This window comes from Martes martes, assembly GCF_963455335.1.
Source record: "Martes martes genome assembly, chromosome: 17".
NCBI classification, from domain to species: Eukaryota; Metazoa; Chordata; class Mammalia; order Carnivora; family Mustelidae; genus Martes; species Martes martes.
In genome coordinates this window covers 13,080,489-13,100,806 of record NC_137905.1, presented here as the reverse complement: position 1 = coordinate 13,100,806, position 20,318 = coordinate 13,080,489, and the positions used below count along the sequence as shown (strand labels likewise).

General features: G+C 55.2%; 1 protein-coding gene across 1 annotated transcript; it reads right to left on the bottom strand.

Moving 5' to 3' along the window:
• Positions 1-204: 204 nt before the first annotated feature.
• Positions 205-19,537, bottom strand: FCSK (fucose kinase). Its single transcript, XM_080828327.1, has 24 exons — positions 19,488-19,537; positions 15,241-15,344; positions 14,548-14,699; positions 13,695-13,745; positions 11,522-11,647; positions 11,121-11,193; positions 10,701-10,798; positions 10,244-10,324; positions 9,503-9,622; positions 9,152-9,323; positions 8,649-8,761; positions 7,883-7,984; positions 7,600-7,770; positions 7,058-7,122; positions 6,303-6,673; positions 5,514-5,724; positions 5,166-5,332; positions 4,854-5,075; positions 4,413-4,556; positions 4,131-4,250; positions 2,089-2,276; positions 1,905-2,004; positions 1,153-1,376; positions 205-978 (listed from the first exon to the last, which is right to left on the bottom strand). Exons 2-24 carry the CDS (start codon positions 15,320-15,322, stop codon positions 892-894), a joined length of 3,240 nt encoding a protein of 1,079 aa, XP_080684453.1. The 5' UTR covers positions 15,323-15,344; positions 19,488-19,537; the 3' UTR covers positions 205-891.
• Positions 19,538-20,318: the final 781 nt, after the last annotated feature.

Genomic DNA, 20,318 nt, shown 5'->3' with positions numbered 1-20,318 from the left:
TCCTGCACCCCGAGGGGTACACAGCCACCGTCAGGACCCACATGGAAGCACGCACCTCAACCTCCTCTAATCCTGGATCCTCATGCCCCTCCTGGGCCCTTAGCACCAGGAGCTGGATCATCTCAGGGGCAGTTGGCCACAGTGCCAAGGCAAGTGGGAATTACTCCTGGCAGGGACAAAAAAGAGCTTTATGAAAACAGCCTGGAAGGGCAGAGAAAATTTATTCCAAGAAGGTTGCAATCCTGAGAACCAATTGCCCATAGGCACTGGGACATGTGGCATCGTCCGTAGTGTTAATGGTTAAGGCCTCCATTAGCGGTGACTTACTGTAAGACCGCATTGGCTCATGGCCACAAACAGGAGTATGGACCCACACCCCTGTTCCGCCTCCTCCATCAAGTCAGACTAGGAATGAGTGTTGAACGGGAAGTCTTCTCAGGCAAACGCCTGACCTCTAAGGAAGGCCACAGGAAATGCCTCAGAGAGCCTTTTCAGGGTTAGCCTTACCAAGGGACCCCAGCCATCTGCTAAAGCTGGTCATCCTTTTTCCAGGCCCTCCTGGAGAATGAGGAGGCCAAGGCCCAAGGTGGGCCTTTGTAAAGGCCACATGGGACACTGAGCTTAGGACTTTCCTATGTCCAGATGGAGCAGAGGCGAAGCCTAGGCCACAGTCAACCAGAAGGTCACAGTCCTATTCCCAGGCACCATCCATTCCCAAGCTCCAGAAAGGGCTGGGCCCCAGCTCCCGGTGGCTGGCTTCCTTTGGGAGCAGGTTCGCAAAGGGCTGGGTAGAGTAGAAGGCTGACACTCCCATGGGGGAAGGAAGGGCAGGGCCGCTGTAGCTTCAGGTTTTCTCCTCTTACAGAGGGACAAGCCTTCTGGGAAGGAGCATCAGGTTGAGGTCTCACCCCCCAGTAGCTGCAGGCTCAGGCCCTGAGTGTCCACTTGTACCAGGTGGACGCTGTAGTTCCCGAGGCCCTGTGAGCAAAGGACAGGAGGTGTTCAGAGGATAGGAGGCTCTGAGCAGGTCTCGGGCCACAAACTTCATGCTGCTAGGTGGTCGGGAGACTTGCAGCTGTAGCCCCTGCTCAGTGGTGGGCCACAGTGAGGGCTCCTGTCCCCCACCAATAACCACACCCCCAACACAGGTACCTCAGTCTTGGCCAGGACAGCCTCCAGAGCCTCCTTTTGCCGCGGCTCCTTGGTCAACAGATAGAGAAAACCCCCGCCACCTGCCCCTGCCAGGCTCTGGCCATGTACGTGGGGGGCCAGGACATCCATCATACGCCGCACAGCCAGGGGCTCACAACCTGGAGCCATGAGCTTCTTTTGTTCCCAGTATGAGGTCAGGCACTGGCCCAGCAAAGGCAGGCTCCCTGGAGAGGGGACAGAGAGGAGCGGCCTGCCTGAGCCAGGATATTCCTTCAACACCCATTTGTAGACCGAATGAGGTGCCAAGAGGCACTACTTAACCAGTGTCATGGTTAAAAACCTAGGTCCAGTCTGGCTGGACACAGGAGTGCTGAAGCCCGCCACACAGGGTTGTTTGAGGAGTAAAGGTGCATAGAGCGGCTGGCGTGGGGCCCAATACAGTATTTAGTCAACTGTGGCCACACACATGGAACCCTGATCCACTGACTGTGGAACTCAACACTGGGGCTCAGCCTCCTTCCCAGTCTACTGCCTGGTCAGTGGGGCTAGAGGCCTGCCTTGTGATGCAAGTGTTATCCTAAGATAGTGCTCCCACCTAAGAGTGAGACCCCACAGAGAAGATGGTAGACTTTTGTCTCCAGGGGCCTCATATATGGGGTCTGAGCCAAGCCTGCAAAGGCTCCTGACCTTAAACCCACAGGTGACAAGGTACTCACTCCCAGTGCCCTGAGACCCAACAAGAAGGACCTCACCTTGGCGGAAGGCTTCAGCACATTCCTCGGTGTGCTGCACCAGGCTGTGGGCATTCTGCACGACGGCAGGCAGCCGGGCATACCAGTTCCTCAGCACATCCTGCAGATGGGGCAGGAGGGAGGCAGTAAGGTTGTGGGCCCAGCCGAGCTGCCTGCCTCCCTCCCTCCTGGGGCCAGGGCTCACCTGCAGCAGATTCCGTGCCAGCCGGGTCTTGCCAGTGTACACCAGTAGCAGGTGGTCATTGAGCTGCTGGACAAAGCCCTCAGGCACAGTGATCTCCTCCACATCCACCTTCAGTGGCAGCTGAGCCCGGGAGCGGCCCACCTTGATGCCAGGCATTAGGCCACCCACTTGGTCCTGCCAGCCACCTCCTGCAACCCCAGCATCCCATCACTTTTGGAGCCTATCTGGCTCAACTTCTGTGTCCCAGCCCCGGCTCCCAGCCCTACACCCCGGGCAGGGACCAGTGTGGGAAGACAGCTTCCCCCAACTCAGGCTAGGCCAGGTTAGCTGTGCAGCTTCTGCCCCCAGCCCTGGGAAAAGGACAAGCCCAGCAAGGGAAAAGGGTTTCACTCTGGAGCCAAGCTTGGAACTCACAAGGCCTGAGTTCTGTTGCAGACCTAACTGTAAATGGAATTGGGTAAACCACATCAAAGGGTAAGCCCTAATGGTAAACTTCTCTCCTCCAGGAGAGATGACATAGGACCTTCCCTGCAGCCTAACAGGCCTCTGCACCCTGTCTTTTCTAATAAAGAGTGCTAATGTTAGGGGCGCCTTGGTGGCTCAGTGGGTTAATCCTCTGCCTTCGGCTCAGGTCCTGATCCCAGGGTCCTGGGATCGAGCCCCGCATTGAGCTCTCTGCTCAGCAGGGAGCCTGCTTCCCTGTCTCTCTCTGCCTGCCTCTCTGCCTACTTGTGACCTCTCTCTGTGTCAAATAAATAAATAAAATCTTTTAAAAAAATAAATAAATACATAAATAAAAATTAAAATTTAAAAAAAAGAGTGCTGATGCTAGAAACCAGCTTTTCAGCATCTCTCATTTTCACCATCATCATTGAACGTGAAAGAGCTTGTTCACATCTTGCTTTACCAATGAACAGTATGGATCTCCTCCTCTTGCAGCTATATAAAAGTGACACCATTTGAGAGAATTCTGAGATAGGCCTTTCATATCTGGGGAAGGGCCTACAAGGATTTAAAGTACAATATGCCAATGGCAGGAAGCATCTGGAACTTTACAGCCAAGACATGGCGGTTGCGTCAGGCTCCCAATGTCAAGAACTCTTTACCAGCACCCCTCTCCTTTAGAGCACTCAGCACAGCGTGTAATTATATGTTCATCTGAGTGGTTATTGATTTGGGTCTGTCTCAGTAGGTGATAGGATTTCTGAGGGCAAGAACCCTGTTTTTGCTCACTTGCTCATTTTATCCCCAAGGCCCAACACAGAGTGGATATTTAACAAATTGTTGTCAGTTGGCTATATGAAGGATTTGAATGGTACACCTCAGAAGGAAAGTGATAAGCCCCCTCCCCCCACCCTGCTAATGACTACCCTTTCTGGGGGTGAATCATGGCAGTGAAGGGAGGAGGCTGGGCTACAAAGTAGCCAGAGAAGATGCCACAGTCAGGCATCCAGCTTCCTTCCCAGGGTCCTGCAGGTGAGGCCCTGCATCCGGAGGTGACCAGAGCGCCATAGGATCTGGAGTCAGACAAACCTTCAGCTGCTCTCCCTTGTGCACAGATTCCAAGGGCCCATGGTAGTGTTGGGGAGGAAGGTGCCAGTAAAATTCCATTATGATCACAGCCATGTATTGGGCCTTCTACGCACCCCCCCTATGGTAGTGGGGGGCACATGTGGCCAGAAGGCAAGCTTAAAGTTCTATTCCCTATTCCAAACCCACCTTTGCCCAGCCCCACCCTGAGGGACAGCCCTTGGTGGGGACAGAATCATGAGGACTAGCACTGGGTATAACAGGTACCTAGTAAGACACATGAAAGCTGCAGCACTGAATCTGGCACTTAGTAGGTGCTCCTAAAGCATCAGGCCCTTGGAGGTTGAAATATTTCAAGTTGAAAACCAACCAGAAAGGGTCGGGGTAGTAAGAAGGACACTGTAGCCACTTTAAGTAATACAGTTACATGGCTGGCTGCAAGTCCAGGGAGCCCCTGGAGGGCCTCAGAGAAATGCCCGTGACCTCCCTCCTGCCCCAGGGCAGTCCCATACCTGTGGTGAGCACCTGTTCCAGGTGCAGCACTGCATGGATCAGGGCCTCGGTGCCCACCACCCGGCCCGCGGCCCTCTGCAAGGCAGCCAGGGCTGCGCCTGCCAGGATGCTGCTCGTGCCTGCAGGGTGCCGAGGAAGACACCAGGCATGAAACAGCCCTGCCCAGCCCCGTCCTGCCCCACCCGCTCCCTCGGCTGGGCAGAGGTCGGGGAGGGGATCAGAGGGGAGGCCGGGGGTTGGGGACGCAACCGGTGGGCAGCAGGGAGATAAGACCCGCTCACCAAGACCAGAGCCATGGGGCAGCTCAGACCAGGCGTGCAGCTCGAAGCCTCCCCCGAAGGTCTGCAGCAGCTGCTCTCTCAACGAAAGCTTGGAGCCGACATGCACAATCCCCGCACAGATGAAGGCTGCCTTCAGCAGAGCCCCTGCAAAGGGACCGGCAAGGAATTTGGTCTCCAAGGGTAGAAGCAGATACCCCAAGCCACCTCCACTACTGCCCAGCCCAGCATGGGGCTCACTGGGGGACAAAAGCCCAGCAGTATTGTAGGCCCCATCCCTAAGCCATAAGAGGCCCTCTGATGACTTCGGGGCTCCTCCACCAGACAGGCTCCCCCTCAGGCCAGACCTCTATGGCCTGCCTGCAGGGTCTCCAAGGTTCTGCCCTCACCCCTCAGCTGGCCACGAGTGCCATCCCCGCCTGTAGATGTCACAAGCGCCCTGACCTGGGGCATGGGGCTGGCAGTAATCCTGCAGGTCATCCAGGCTCCAGCATACCATCTTCATGGCCATCTTGTCCTGCCGAGGCCCCACTGCCAGCCACAGCTCGGGCTCCAGGATGCGGCGTGCCCTGGCCCCGATGGGCCGGCGGCCATCCACTCGCACAGCCAAACCCAGCACTGCCCCACCGAGCTCATAGGCAAGGGGTGGCGTGTCACTCCAGCCACCTTCAGCAATTGGACAAGACCAAGTGGGTCACAAGGGCTGCGAGCCCAGCTCTGGGGTGGCTACCCTCACCCCCAACGCCCGGGGCTCACCAGAGAAATCCACACGAGCCGGGCACTCGGCCACCACCCACTGCCCGGGTGCTGGCAGCTCTACCGGCTCCGTGGAGACAAAGCGCTGGGCTGACATCACAGCCTGGCGGATAAGAATCTGCCCGGCTCCCTCATAGTGGCGGGCAGCTCGCACCAGCAAGGCCGGCCTGCCAAGAGGGCACGGAGATAGGCTGGCATGCAGCCCCACGTTGGGAATGGACTGCCTGGGCTTGGGGACCCGACTGCTCTGGGTAACCTGGGTAGGAAGACACCCCACCTCCCTGTGGGTCTCCACCTCCAAGGATGGCCAGGGACCTCTCCAAAGGTCTTGATGTCATTAGCACCCACCTGGTCAGCCACTTGTCCCGCTCCTGGGCCAGCGCCTGCACACCTCCCACCAAGTCTCCACACTCCAGGTACGAGAAGGGCCGCATCCACCCAGGGTTGGCAGCTGGCCCGCTCCGTAAGCCTCCTCGACCCTCTGCCATGCAGCCCAGGACATCGGCCACACAGGCCAGAGCCCGGGCTGCCACACCAGGGTCTCCCGCACCAGCTGCAACTGAGAAACGAGGAGTCAGTGTGGTGGGGGAGGAGCCTGCCCCAGAAGACTACTTGGCCATCCCCAAACACTCCAGGTCCCTCATACCTCTTCAATTTTGCCCAAGATGTGTCCTTGCTCATGAGTGTACCCCGCCTTGCTGCCTGGGAAAGTTCTTCTCATCAGCCCTACCCCAGATGTACCTCTTCACCCCTCACCCGGGACGTCCCCAGCGGCTGGGAGCTCAGGCTTTCGGGTCAGACCACCTGGGTTTACTCTCAACCCCAGATAATGAGGTCTGCCCATGAGACTAAGCCTGAGCCCCTAGCCCGTGTGCCCGGGCCTTCAGATGGAGCCAACCACATCCCAACCCACTGCAAAACATGCAGGGTTTGCTGATGCCCCAAGGACCCAGAGGCTCAGTCCTAGGCCTCGGCCTCTCACCAAACCCCCCACGGACAGGGATGAAACTTCCCACAAAGTTACAAGTACACTCTACTGCGTCTCTCCCCTGCTTTAAAGTCTCCTGGCTCCCTAGTGCCCTAGACTGATGACTCAGAGGGCAGGTGATGGTGGGACGGGCTTTCCAGTACACTCACCCTCGTCCAGCGTGGCCAGCAGGAGCCCAGGACAGCCCTCTCGGACAGCGGCCCGGGTCAACGGGCGCAGGCTAAGGTCCTGCCGGGCCTCCAGCACACGTCTCGCCTTACGCAGGGCCTGGCAGAAGAACAGGTCCCGGCGGGAGGCCAGGATGGCAGCCCGGTCCAGGCACGGCTGCAGCTGCTCCCAGGACAGACGCCAACAGGCCCGCCAGGCCCGTAGGGCCTTGCCCCCATCCTCCTGGGGGTCCAGCATCCACAGCAAGTCCTGGGGCCCCAAGGCCCTCAAAGGGTGGAGCACAGGAAAGAGGCGGGCACTAAGAAGGCAACGCTCTGCAGGGGGAGTGTCTGGATCCCACAGATCCCAGTCCCTGATGTGAGGAAAAGGCACATGAGCAGGGGGGAAGGCAGGGCTCCTGCCTGGTCACCAAGCCCTGACTGCCTGTCAGCTGGGAGCTGGCTCATTCGTGGGCACAGTCCAAACTCTTCCGGAGGCAGCCCAAGTGGACAATTCAGAGAGGGAGGCCCAGCTGTCTTGCCTCCTTTCCGAGACCTAAGCAGAGCCAGGAATCTGGAGTTGCCCAGGAAGATGCTGGGGCAAATCAGGCTGCCCCAAACTACCCCAGGCCCCAGGGACGGTTGGAGGGGTCGGTGCAGCTCTGTGGGGCAGGAGCAAGGGCAGGAATGAGCCCCAGAGAGGCAGCCCCCCCTGGCTGCCAAGGCCCATGGAGGCCCATCGGGGCCACCCACCTTACCGAACACCTGTTTTCCGGAAGAATTCACTCCAGGACATGTTGAGATACGTTCCTGTCCCCTGCCTCTGGGGGAAGAGGAGGAGGCAGTCAGGGCATTGGGGGCGACAGGAGGGGGTGAGGGACACTAAGGCCAGAAGGGACAGGAAGAGAGACAGGCACATACACAAGCGAGCTCTGAAACACTGTGCCAAGCTCTGAAGCCTCAATTCTCCTGCCAGGTTCCGGGAACTCAGAGTGGAAACCTGTTTCTAGGCCCATCATCGACCATAACTGGCTCTGCAGTCCAAGGTGGGCCACCACTCTCTCTGAACCTCAGCATCTGGCCTACGACATGGGCATAAAAATTCCCACCTGGCCCACCACACAGCAGACAAGGAGGGAGGAGGGAAAGGCCTGCTGAGACTACCGACCACACCCTCCTCACCCCTGTCCCTCAGGCCAGGGCTTAGAGACACTCACAGCGGCGTAGGAGCCGGGCTGGGACGCTCGGGGCTCCCCAAAGCGTTATGGTGGGCGATGAGGGAGGTGGGGAGGACACCTACCTCCCAGCTGTCTAGACGGCCAACGAGGGTGAATACACGGCCTGGGGCACCATGCAGCCGCACGTGGTGTCCCTGCAGGACGAGATCGTGCAGCTCCAAGCCACGCAGGGCCTCGCACTGCGCTGTGTCCAGGCCACTCACAAGGCAGCCAGTGCCGACGTGAACGGGGCCCTGGAAAAGAGAAGGCAGGCATCCCAGCACTGCCCTTGGTACCCCCACCGGTCCATTCTGGCCCCCGGCCGCTGGAGCCCTGCCCTCCCTCTGCCCTGCTGCCTGGCCTCACCTGAAGGTGGCAGTGTTGCAAGACACTCCCAGCACCCAGCCGGACGGGGCCCTCCAGCAGGCAGCTGACCACAGAGCTGCCACCGCCCAGGAGCTCCGGCTCCTATGAAGCCAGGGAGGAGGTCGTGAGAGCCCTAAGCCCAGGACTGCCCAATCCCCTTGAGCATCCAAGGCCCTGGCCAGAATTCCCGCTATTCCCCAAGCCTGATGGCCAGCCAGATCCCTCTACCCTGGCCCCAACCTCAGGCCAGCTCCCCTCACCCCTTGTCCACGTTGGCCCCTAGTGGCACACTCTGCCCGCCTTCTCCCCCAGACCAAATCTGCCCTTCGTGACAGAGGTCCCCCATGACAGCTCTCCCAGGAATCCTCTCCCACCTGTCCAGCCACCCCCACCCCTGCCACTCTGAGGGCCACCCGTGAGCTCTCCCTGCCTGCTTCCTCAGCCCATGGCACTGACCCTGGCCTGTCGCCTCAAATGTGCCTGTCTCCCCAAGCAGACCCCACAGAAAGCGTGGAGCGAGTTTTCTCTAGTTTCTCAGTCAGGCAGACCTGGCCACTCATGGGCTCTGTGGCTTTAAGCAAGATACTTAACCTCTCTGAGCCTCCAGTGCCTCATGTGAACGATGAGAATAATCGCACCTACACTCGTAGGTGGTCTGTTCCAAGCACCGGCTATCCCTTCCCTTTCCTGAAGCCCCCGCCCCACCCGTCCACAGGTACCCCAGCAGGCACTTCTGCTGCCCCCCCCGGCCCCAGGCAGGCCTTACCTCCACCTGGGAGTGCACTACCCGGGCCCTGGGAGCCCCTGGGAACGTGAGGCTGCACAGGAACGCACTGGCCGAGTTACTCAGGTAGTTGTAGCTGCCGTCAGGGACATAAGCTGTAAAGACACAAGCACTGACCCCAACCTCGTGCCTGCTGTGGCAGATGCCAGGCCAGGCCTCCCACCGGAACACACATCATCAGGCCCCGGGAAGGCAGGCAGGCAGGCCAATGAGCCCACTGTCCCCTGGGGAAGTGGGACTCCAGAGAGGCTCAGCACCTGTCCAGGTCATCCAGCTAGGAGCAGAAAGACTGGAACTGGGGCCCGGGAATGAAACAAAGGAGAAGGGATGAGAGTTATGGGTTCTGGACTGGGAGAGGGTCATTGTCTGGCAGGCACTAGGCCTGCCTGGTCTGGGAGCCTGGAGTCTGGGCAGGAAGCCACCGCATTGAGGGGCCCTCACTCCTGTGGTCTCCCCGCCCCAGAGAGCCGAGCGGCAGTACCCACCCATGGTGAGGGGCTGATCTCGAAGCTCCCTCCACAGCTCAGCCCGGGCAGCCTGCAGATAACCTGCGCCGTCCGAGTCACCCTGCCCCATCTCCGGGGGCTGCCCCACCAGGAAGTCCTCCCTGTTCACGTTCCGGGCCATGCAGAGCAGGATGTCGAAAAAGAGAGACAGCTGGGGCAGGGGTAGGAAGCACAGCTATTGGGAAGGTTCCTGGGCTGAGCTGGGGAGTCCCATTCCCAGAGACACTGACCCAGAGAGGGAAAGGGACTGGCCCAAGGCCATGCAACGAGGTGGCCAGTGTCAGGATGTCTATCCAAGGCCTGGGGACCCCAGCCCACACCCCTGGTCACCTGGACAGGCCGGGCTCCGGAGTCCAAGCCCATGTAGGTGCAGGCATCCAAGGGTGGGCTCACATGGGTGGCCAGGAGGTGCTCAGCTGTCTCCACAGAGAAAAAGGCGACTCCGGAGACCTGAAGAGGTCAGGGTCAGGTGGGGAGGGGTGTACGCTAGGGCCAGGCTTGGGCCTGAGTTGGGAAGGGTATGGGAAGGCCCATGCAGACAGGCCAGGCAAGGTTGACTGCCACACAGGACAGGGTCCTTTGTGTCTGGGCCACTCCAGCACCCAGACTCCAGGCTTACTGGGAGTGGCTCCCACTCAGGGACCCCTCAACAGGCACATTCTGACACCCCCCTCAATTTTCAGGCCTTCCTGAACTAGAGATAGAGAACGAGAAATAGTTCCCTATCTTCCTCAAAGTCCAGTCCCAAACTCTTACCCAACAGTCCTATCCTTGTCTTTCATTCTAAAAGCATCCCCCAAGTCAGATTCTAGACTTCCTCCCAACTGCTTCCCAAAATTACTCACTTTCTGGTTCGGGACCAGACCCTGAATTCCAAGGCCACACCTTCCTCAGATTCTAGCTCTACCTGCACCCCTGAACGCTAGTTCTAGACCTTACTCAGCTTCTGGTTCTGGCCTGCCCCGGAATGTTCTGGAAGGAGTGGAGCTCTGCCCTGAGCGGGAAGGCAAACACTCCCTGCCTCATCCCAGAAGGCCTCCAAAGCCCCCAGTGTGGGTCTAGCAGCCGTACCAGTGGCACCCGCCCATCCGGCCTGGCACACCGTTGTATCTCTGCCTCGGTGCCTTGGTAGTAAATGTCCAAAACAAAGCCCTGCGTGGGGTGGGGAAGAGAACAGAGTTAGGGCAAACAGCAAGGGAGGATCAGCCAGGAGGGGACCACAAGGTGTTCTCCCAATGAAAACCAGGTCCCAGCATGCTGGCGGGGGGGGGGGGGGGGGGGGGGGGCATGAGCGCAGACACTCCCACCCCCCGACGGTAGAGGGCAGGCTCTGAAAGTCTTCATCACCTGAGCGCGAGCACAGAACCCAGCAGGGGCCAATTAAGTGAGCACAGGGTCTGTTTGCAGGGCAGCTGCTCCCGATCCACACCATGCCACAAAGCCCCGGATGAGAGGCTTCCCTGAGCACAGGGCCAGGAGGCCAACCCAGATGGTTCAGTGGCCCACACCACCGTCGCAGGGGCACTACCTGGGCATCAGTGAGGAAAACACCATGGTTCCGGGCATAGGCCATGCTCCCCGGAAGGGCAATCACTCTGGCTCCCCGGAAGTTGTCCCAGCTGATCCCTGTGAGTGAGGCAGTCAGGCAGGTCCCTGGGGCCCCCAACCCCAAGACACGGGGCCCCAGCCAGGAGGAGGCAAGAGCTCCGGGCAGGGGCATCCAGACACCTCTATAGGGAACATGGTCTCCAAAGACAAGGGGCATTCCTCTGGGGGAATGGCAACACCTGCCCTCCCAAAATTCTTCCACGGAGCCCTGCAGAGCCGAAGCGGGAGGGTGGGGTGTCTCCGTTCTCTAACCAGAGGGGGAAGGGAAGCCCAGAGACCAAGTGAAGAAAGGTGGCTGGCTGTGGCTAGGGTAGGCAGTCCCAAGCCTTCTCAGGCTCACCTGGGTTTGGAGGAACAGACAGCAGCATGTCGGTGCTGCAAATCCACACGCCTGGCGGGGAGCCTGGGCCCAGCTGTGGAGGAGAGAGAGCATGGAGCCGGTGGCCTGGCCCAGCTCTCTGCTCCCACACAACCCTGTGGCGGCCCGTCCAGGAGGACTCTGGCTGCTGGGGCCTCCCTCGACCAGTGAGGCCGAGGCCGGTCCTTCCCTCTACTCTGAGGGGGACACCTCTCCACCGGCATGGCCCAGACTAACTTCCCGAAGCTCTAGTTCTGGGCACTCCCGGAGCCGTTCCTCCTGGTGTCTCCTGTCTGCACCAGCACAGATGGCATAGCCGGGGGTGCCGTGGGAGAGCCGTGGCTCTGTCTGGGGTGAGGCCCCATGATCACCGCCAGCCTCACCCGATGGCTCATGATGTCCAGCAAGCAGTCCAGGTTGCAGACCATGGCCTCCACCGGAGCCTCGGGGTTCTCCACAGGGAGGCAGGTGAAGGCCCGGCCACAGTCCTCAAAAGGGAAATCTCGGCCCTAGGGAGGGAGCAGCCACAAGAGAAAGAACCCTCAGGGCAGAGAGCCTGGGGACACCCTATCAGCTGTGCCAGGCAGGAAGCCATTAAGCTAGAAGACTTTTTACAATGTACATTTTCTCTGGCCCCTGGCTGGCTTAGTCCGTGGAGCATGTAACTCTTGATCTCAGGATCGTGAGTTCAAGCCCCACAATGGGTGTAAAGATTACTTAAAATCTTAATGTGAAATGCATTATCTCAGTTTTTTTTTTTTTAATTTATTTGAGAGAGAAAGAGCACAAGGAGAGGCAGAGGGAGAGGAAGAAGCAGACTCCCCTCTGAGAAGAGAGCCTGAAGTGGGGCTTGATCCCAGGATTCTGGGATCCATGACCTGAGCAGAAGGCAGATGCTTAACTGACTGAGCCACCCAGGGCCTCATCAGAGTCCTTTCTTTCTTTCTTTCTTTTTTTTTTCCAGAACTTCTTTTTTAAAAAGATTTTATTTATTTATTTGACAGACAGAGATCACAAGTAGGCAGAGAGGCAGGTGTGGGGGGTGGGGAAACAGGCTCCCCACTGAGCAGAGAGCCCAATGTGGGTCTCCATCCCAGGACCCCGAGATCATGACCTGAGCCGAAGGCAGAGGCTTAACCCACTGAGTCACCAGGTGCCCCCAGAGTCTTTTCTTATAACGTTTTCAATTACATGATTATGGTGAAAAATTAGAAAGTGCAGATCTGCAAAAATAAAACAATTCCTCAGGGATAATAGCCATTGCCCTCATTTTAAGTTGTATCCTTTCAGATTTTTAATTTTTTAATGAGATAATGAGCAGGTGAAGACAAGAGAACTTAACACACACACACACACACACACACAGCTAAAGTAAAACCAGGGGAAAAGACTGGGAATTATATCAATGTCAATATCCTAGCTGGTGGTTACATTACAGATCTCGAAAATATTACCCCTGGAAAAATCTGGGCAAAGTTGGCAAAGGCTTCTCTTTGTATTATTTCTTGCATGTGGATCTGTATTCATCTTAATCAAAAATTCCAATTAAAAGGGCACTTGAGGGGCACCTGGTGGCTCAGTGGGTTAAGGCCTCTGCCTTCGGCTCGGCTGGGGTTGGGTTGTGATTGGGATCAAGCCCCACATTGGGCTCTCTGCTCAGCGGGGAGCCTGCTTCCACTTCTCTATCTGCCTGCCTCTCTGCCTACTTGTGATCTCTGCCTGTCAAATAAATAAAATAAAACCTTTAAAAAATATAATAAAAGGGCACTTGACTGGCTCAGTTGGTAGAGTGTGCAACTCTTGACCTCGGGGTTGTAAGTTAGAGCACCCTGTCAAGTGAAGAGATTATTTTTTTTTTAAATCTAAACAAGGGGTGGCTGGATAGCTCAGTTGGTTAAGTGACTGACTCTTGATTTTGGCTCAGGTCATGATCTCAGGGTCCTGGGATCAAGCCCTGCATAGGGCTCCCTGCTCTGCGGGGAGCCTGCTTCTCCCTCTCTGTCTGCCACTTCCCCTGCTTGTGCTCTCTCTCTCTGTCAAATAAATAAATAAAATCTTTAAAAAAAAAAAAAGCTGAGGTCATTTTATGTAAACTTACGTGGCTGGCTCTTCCCAGTAAACAATGAAAACATATTCCCTGAATGCTCAGAGCGAGCCAGGCCAGGCCCTGTTTTAGCATTCATGTGGATCATCTCAGCCCTTCCACGTGAAGTAGAAACTGGCATCACCCTTTTTTTACAGATGAGGAAACTAAGGCCTAGAAAGAAAGGGTCAAGTGACTTGTCCAAGGTCACAGACCGCTTCAGTCTCTGTCCAGGCCAATGCATAGAGTTGGCTGGACTTCTAAACCATAATAAATGACAACAATACAAGTGCTGCTTATATTCTGCCTGTTCCCTATTTCTGGACACTTGGATCAATTCTGACTCTGATTCTTCTGGATTTGCCCAATGAGCACCTTGCACAAACACAAAGATAAAACAACTATCTAACCCAGGGACCGATGGTTCCAGCCTTCAGCACAGCCCCCGCAGAAACACGTGGCCCCCTACTAACCATGTGCAGGATGAGGATCCGGGCCGACTGCAGGACATCAGATGTGACCACCTGTCAAAAGTGCAAGAGCCCCATTGACAGAAGCCTCGGCAGAGGTACCCAAGGATGCTGTCCTCTTATCCAGGGAAAGACCCCAACACAAATTCACTCAGGTACCAAAGGAAGAAAAGACAAGATCAGGACCAATGACCATAGGCAGGCAAGGGGTGGCCCTGGCCCCTTCTGGATGAGGGAGCCTAGAGGCCTTCCACCTGGGCCACCCCTCTGCCCCTATTTTTTAGGGGAAGCTATAGGCAAGAATGTGGGGTTAGCGGGGTTACTCACGGTAAGTCAGCTCCACGGCAACCAAACAGTGGTGGCCTCCCCTGACACGGCCACCTCCGTCCCTGTGACCAGCCTCACTCCCTACACCAGGGAGCCATGAGGGCAAGGTGGCCGAGTGAAGGGGCTGTGTGGGGGGGTTGCGGGGGTGGGGACATGGTCCCAGTGGGAACACTGACCCCCATGCCCTGCACAAAGTGGGCAGCTCTATCCCAGTCCTGGAAAACAGTTGCCACAGGGGAAGGAGAGGCCAGGAGAGCAAGATGGAAGTTTTTAAGAGAAGCTGGAAAGGCTAATTCTGAGATCCTGGCTCCAATGGCCTAGAACCACTAGAAGGTCTGGCCCTGCCTTCCTCCTGCCCCCCACCTGGGAAGTCTGCCCAATCCACAGGTATGAAAATGGGTACCAGATGCTAAACTGGCCAGGTAATGGAGCCCAGAGAGCTGGTGACCTTGGAGACCATCTGTCGTGAGCTCCCATCCCTGCTCCGACCAGAGTGCGTGCCGGAGGAGGGCACGCCGTGAGCACTCACCGTGAAGCCTGCCCGGGCACTCAGGTGTTCAGCAGCCACCAGCAGGGCATTGAGGGTGGCCCCTCCGCTCCCCACACGCGTCTCAGGGTCCTCCACGGCCAGTAACAGCGTCCCAGGCGGGATCTGCTCCCGCTTCTGGCGCACCTCCAGCTCTGGGGTCAGAACGCAAGCTGGGACCAGCTGCCAGCCTCCCCACCCTGGTCCAGAGCAGCAAAAGCCAATCTCCTGAGAGTCACTATTTTCTCTTTGTTAACTCAGGAAAGCTTATTTTTCAGAGGTATAATGGACATATAACATTCTGTGCGTTTCGTCTGTACAACGTCATGATTCGGTATTCGAGAAAGAAAAATGGAATGTGGCACAAATTTGCATGCCAGCCCTGCAGAGAAGCCATTGCTAACCTTCTCTGTGTGGTTCCAATTTCAGCATACGTGCTGCCAAAGCAAACACTTAGTAGCTTTTCATGGAGCCACTCGTTAGATCTTCACCCAACTCTATGAGTAAGTACAACCAGTCCCATTTAATGGACACAAAAAACTGAGTCTCAGTGAAAATGACATGATGGGTCTTGAGGTCACATGGTTAGAAAGCAGCAGAATCTGGGCTTTAACCCAGGTCCTCCCAGCTCGTGGGGCTGTGAGGGTGTGATGAGGAATCTACATCAGAGACAAAGTGGGAGGGAGGATCCCCTACCTGTCTGGAAGACATGGACACTCTCCTGGTACTGGCAAGTCAGGATGATGACCGTCCAATCGACCCCCTGGGGCTGTTCCATTCTAGCCAAAGTTCGGGGCTCCCTGAGACAGAGATGAAGGTGTGTGTGAACTTTTGAAAAAAAAAATTATCTTACCCTAAAATTGATTCCTGCTGGTACACAGTTCTATTAATTTTAACACACGTATGGGGGCGCCTGGGTGGCTCTGTCAGTTAAGTGTTGGACTCTTGATTTCGGCTCAGGTCACGATCTCAGGGTTGTGAGGTCAAGCCCCTGCTTAAGATTCTCTCTCTCTCCTTCTCTCTCTGCTCTTCTTACTCCCTCTCTAAAAAAAACTCAAAAGACAAAAAAAAAATCCTGCATGCCATCCCTCCATCCTTCACCCCTGACAACCACACTGTTCTCTGTAGCTATGGTTCAGCTATAATCTTTTGATTAACATAATGCCTTTGAGACTCATCCAAGTTGACTGCTTGTACCCCACTGCACGGACTGGCATCCGTGGTCTCCATCTACCCATCGAAAGACACATGGGCTGTTTCCAGGTTTGGAGAATCACGGACAAGAGCTGCTACAAACATTCGTGTGCGGGCTGAGTGTGAATGTTAAGACCTCATCTCTGCCAGTGTACACCCAGGTATGGGATGGCTGGGTTATGTGTGAGTGTATCTGAATTTCTCAACCTGGTTGCGTGTGATTTCTTCAGGAGAGGGAGTGAGGGGAGCAAGGTGGGGTTGACATTGAGTCCCCATCTGAAAGCAAAGGGCTTTATTCAGTCTCACTCATCATTCAGGTATTGGCTGTGAGCTAGTGGGAGGGGAGGGGAGGGGAGGAAGGTTCTAACCTCCCAGGCTCCTGAAGCCAAGGGCAATTCCCTGGAGAAGGGAGCAGCTGTGGGAGGGATGCACCAACCTGTTCAAAAGGATAAGGCAGGGTGCCAACAGCGCCCACTAGAGGGACCTTAGAGGGGACCGTCCCTTCCAGAAGCTCCAAGCCAGAAGGGGGCTACAAGGCGCTTGGCAGCCTTCCTCTAGGGCACTCTGAGCAAGTGAGGGGCAAGTGGGCCAAAGCTATGGCTCCGCCCTCTCCTACCTGCCTCAACATTCCTCTCCTACCAGATGGGAAATGAATTGGACTCTTGAGTCCCCAAGACCACGTGTAAACAGTCCTCAAAAGTCCCCTGGCATCCACCTCTGGAAGGGATCTGAGTGCTGTCCCACAAAGCAGCAGCCCCCCACCTCTTCCCTCTGACTTCCAAAGCTGAGCATGGGGAAGGGTGATGGGGGGCCCAGAGTGTGTGTCCAGGAGTCAGCCCACTCTCCCACTAAGAACCAACAGCAACAGCATCTCTCACACCAGACTCTGCAGCCATCAAGCCTACGGTTAGGGCTGACAGACACCACCACTTGGCAACACCCACACTCCCACCAGCTTTCAGGGAGAGCCTCCACCACTAAGAGAAATTGCTCTGTTCCCTGCTAAGCCCAGGAGGGAAATCCAGAGGGGAAGTCTGAGCTAGAGATCTTGGCCAGCCACCTGAGGAAAAAGGCATTCCCCAGGATGTCCATCTGGCCTTTCCAGTAAAGAAGCCTCGTGGGACTCCAGCTTGGTCACAAACTTACCATGTGATCTCCGGCACCCTAACACCCTCAGGTCTCCTGCAGCAGAGAGTATAACTGACAAGTGCCCCCAGCTTGTTCACATGGAAGCCACGCCTCCACCAACTCTTCCCAACCCATCAGTGACTCTGTGCAGCAAGGACATGAACACAGACCAATTCCTGCAAGATGGGGATCCTCTGAAAGGCAACCCGGGCTCCTGGAGTTCCCATCAACCCAACAGAACTGTCTCAGAACTGCAAGTGTGTCAAACATCCTTCCTATCCTCCTTCCTTCCTTCCCTTCTTCTGGTACTCCTTCACAGGCAGCAGCCTGACAGCTCTCCGTGTCTTCTCTAGCTCCCTCCCCTTCTTCCCCCTTCCCCAATAAATCTCTTGCAAGTCTAGTCGCATCTTTGTTTCTGCTTCTCCAAGGACCTGAACCAAAATGGGGAGTATAATATCATCCCTCTCTTGGCACCTTCAAAGGAAAAAAAAAAAAATCACTGTAAGAACCTCTAACTTAAAAGAAAAAAAAAACAAAAAACCTCTAACTTCATGTCAGGGAAGTACTATCTTTATCCTCAAAGATTAAGAAACTGAGGCACAGAGAGATTAAGTAACCTGCCCAAGGTTGCACAGCGAGCAAGTAGCACAGCCAAAATGAACCAGACACTTTTCTCCAGAGTCCATTCTTTTAACCACTACACTGAACCTACTTTGTGGGAATAAGGAAAGAATGAAAGGTGTAAATGTATGGAAAGTGCTCCGAGTGTATTAGCCATTGTGACAAAGTCTAAACAAATACAAGGTGATAATGAAATGAGGTCAATGTTAATGATAACAGCCGCTGGGACTGAGTTAACTGGCCCGCAGTTAAGACATTTTGGTTTCTTATCCTCACAACACCCCTGCAGGATAAGTATTATTATCTCCACTTTAAAGAAGCTAACAGATGCTGCAGCCATGACTGGGACCTGGGTCACTCTAAGTCTAATTCAGGTGACAGTGATAATGACATTGGGTCCCAAGCAAAGGTGCTGAAAGGGAGCAAGGAAGAAATGTCCCAAGGAGGGTCCAATGACCCAGAAAATCTGAGCCTAGCCTTGGTCTCAGCATAATGGCTGAGAGACATGGACAGGTGACAGATCATGGCCAGAAGGGAGGAGGGCAGGCCTATCTGGACTGCACCCCACTAGAGCCTTAGGTCAGAAGAGCAGTCCCAAGCTGAAAAATCAGCCCTGGGAGCTCTGTTCCCATCCCTGCCTCCTCCTGTGTGATTTTGAACAGGTTAACTCATCTCTGCAAGCCAAAGATACCAACTTCCTAGGACTGCTGCCAGTATTAAATAAAATGGAAACAATACGGCATGGGGGTAGAGGGGGTGCGCAATGAGTGGTAGTTCTCTCCAGCAGGGAAAGGGAACAGGAGAGTTTAACATGACCCTGAAGCCAGGGGGAGTGAACACTGGCTCTGAAATATTCTCCAGGTCAAAGATGTCCCAAAGATGAAAAAATCACGGAAAGTCTAGGGATATCAAGCTAGGTGAAGCAGCACGCTTTACCAGATCAGCCCAAAGGGTATTTTATGATAACACAAAAGGTGGAATGATACTAGTGGCTAAAGTTCGGGGAGTGCTTTTTTTGCAACACCACCGGCATTGCATAATCAGCTCACAGGACTCACTCAATAGCCCTATGAATTGGATCTTATCACACACATGATACAGTTAAGAAAACTAGCTGAAAGAGATGAAAAGAGTCTGCTCAGTCACACACAGCGGCACAGGCAGGCCAGGTGTGTGCAATGCCAAGGTTCATGTTCTTCAGCACCCTGCAGGAGTGAGACACCTCTCCTGCGGTGTATCCCGTCATACCTGACATTTACAGAAAAGTTAGAAAAGAATACAGAGCTCTATTCCAATATTCTGCCCACTTTCAATAACATTTCATCTACTGAGGCCAAGTTTAATGTCCTCAGCTAATTTTCCCCGTCCCAAAATTGGATAGGGAAGGGGAGCAAGGGACAGAATAAAATAATAAAACCTCTTCATATATGCTTTTTGGAAGAGTGGCGGTGCAGGGATTTTGCATTTCTGAGCTTGAAAGTTAAAAACAAAACAAAATAAAAACAGCTCATGAAGGGATCTGTCTTGCCTTCTGGAAAATAAAACGGCAAACTGAAGTTGACTGGGAGTAAAATCACTTTGTAAATTATACAAACGTCCTGTAATCGAGATTTGTGCATAATGATGAGCCCAGATGGGGTAAACTAAGGCAGGAAACACGGCCTCAAAGCAGTCAGCAGCGCTGGCATCCAGCGCCCCACCTGCCTCAGGGGTGAAGGGCCTCTGGGATCCGTATCCCTCCCTGTCCCAGGCGTCCCCAGGTGGCCGGCACTGTCCAGGTCCCAGGGCTCTCACTGAAAAGACCCAGACCAACAGGTAGCAGACGTCCCCTACAGCCAGGGGACGCCCAGGGGCGCTGGCAGAGTTCTCCGACACTCTTCCCTATCGGGAACCTGGAGGCTACTGGCCAAGCTCTGTCCTGCCAGTCCGAGAGTGTGGGCCGAAAAGCAGTGGCGGGGGACCGGGGCGTGCTAAGCGAGGACCCGCACGGACCGACATACCTGCCTCTGCTGGGCGTTCGGCGCCGCGGGCTCTTTAACGCGGGTCGCTTGTCCCCCGCCCCCTCCTCGCGGTGCACCCTAGGAAATGTAGTTTCACCCCTCCGCCTGTCCTGGCTTGTCCTCCCTAAAAAACTAATTCGGAGCTCTGTATTGCACGGGTCCACAGATTTGGCGAGGGCGGCACTTTCCTAAAGGACGTGTAAGTTCAGATCGAGAAAGGAGGTGAGATGAGAAGGAGGGGAGGGGCTCTATGGCCCAGCAGAACTACAACTCCCAGAGGAACGAATGCTTCTTAAAGACACAGGCTCGTTTTTCTGGGACTCGAGGTTCCTCGTTTGGGGTCTGTTTAGACCCCTAGCCAGGACCTGGGGCAGCTGCTTTTCTCAGAAGAAAATAAAATCCATTGAGGGGGGGGAAAAGTAATAATAGCTGTCGCCCGAGTGTAAGCGGCTACTGTTGGACTGGCAGTTGGCTAATGCTTTCATGGATTTCATGACATGGGTCCTTACAGAAGAAACTTTGCAACTCTGCAGTAGGAAGAGAATCTGCGGAGTTTTTGGAAAAGCTGTGAATGGCAGCATTGTTTGTAATAGAGAAAAATTGTTTTTTCTCTATTCTCTAGGGTACATCCATGCCATGGAATACTATGCACAATGAGAAAGAAGTAAGTAGAACTGTGTGTACAATAGGGAACAGTGTTCAAGGTAGGGAGAAAAAACGTAGAACCATATGTACAGGAAGACACTCGGGTCAAAAATAATGTATATGGGCCGCCTGGGTGGCTCAGTGGATTAAAGCCTCTGCCTTCGGTTCAGGTCATGATCCCAGGGT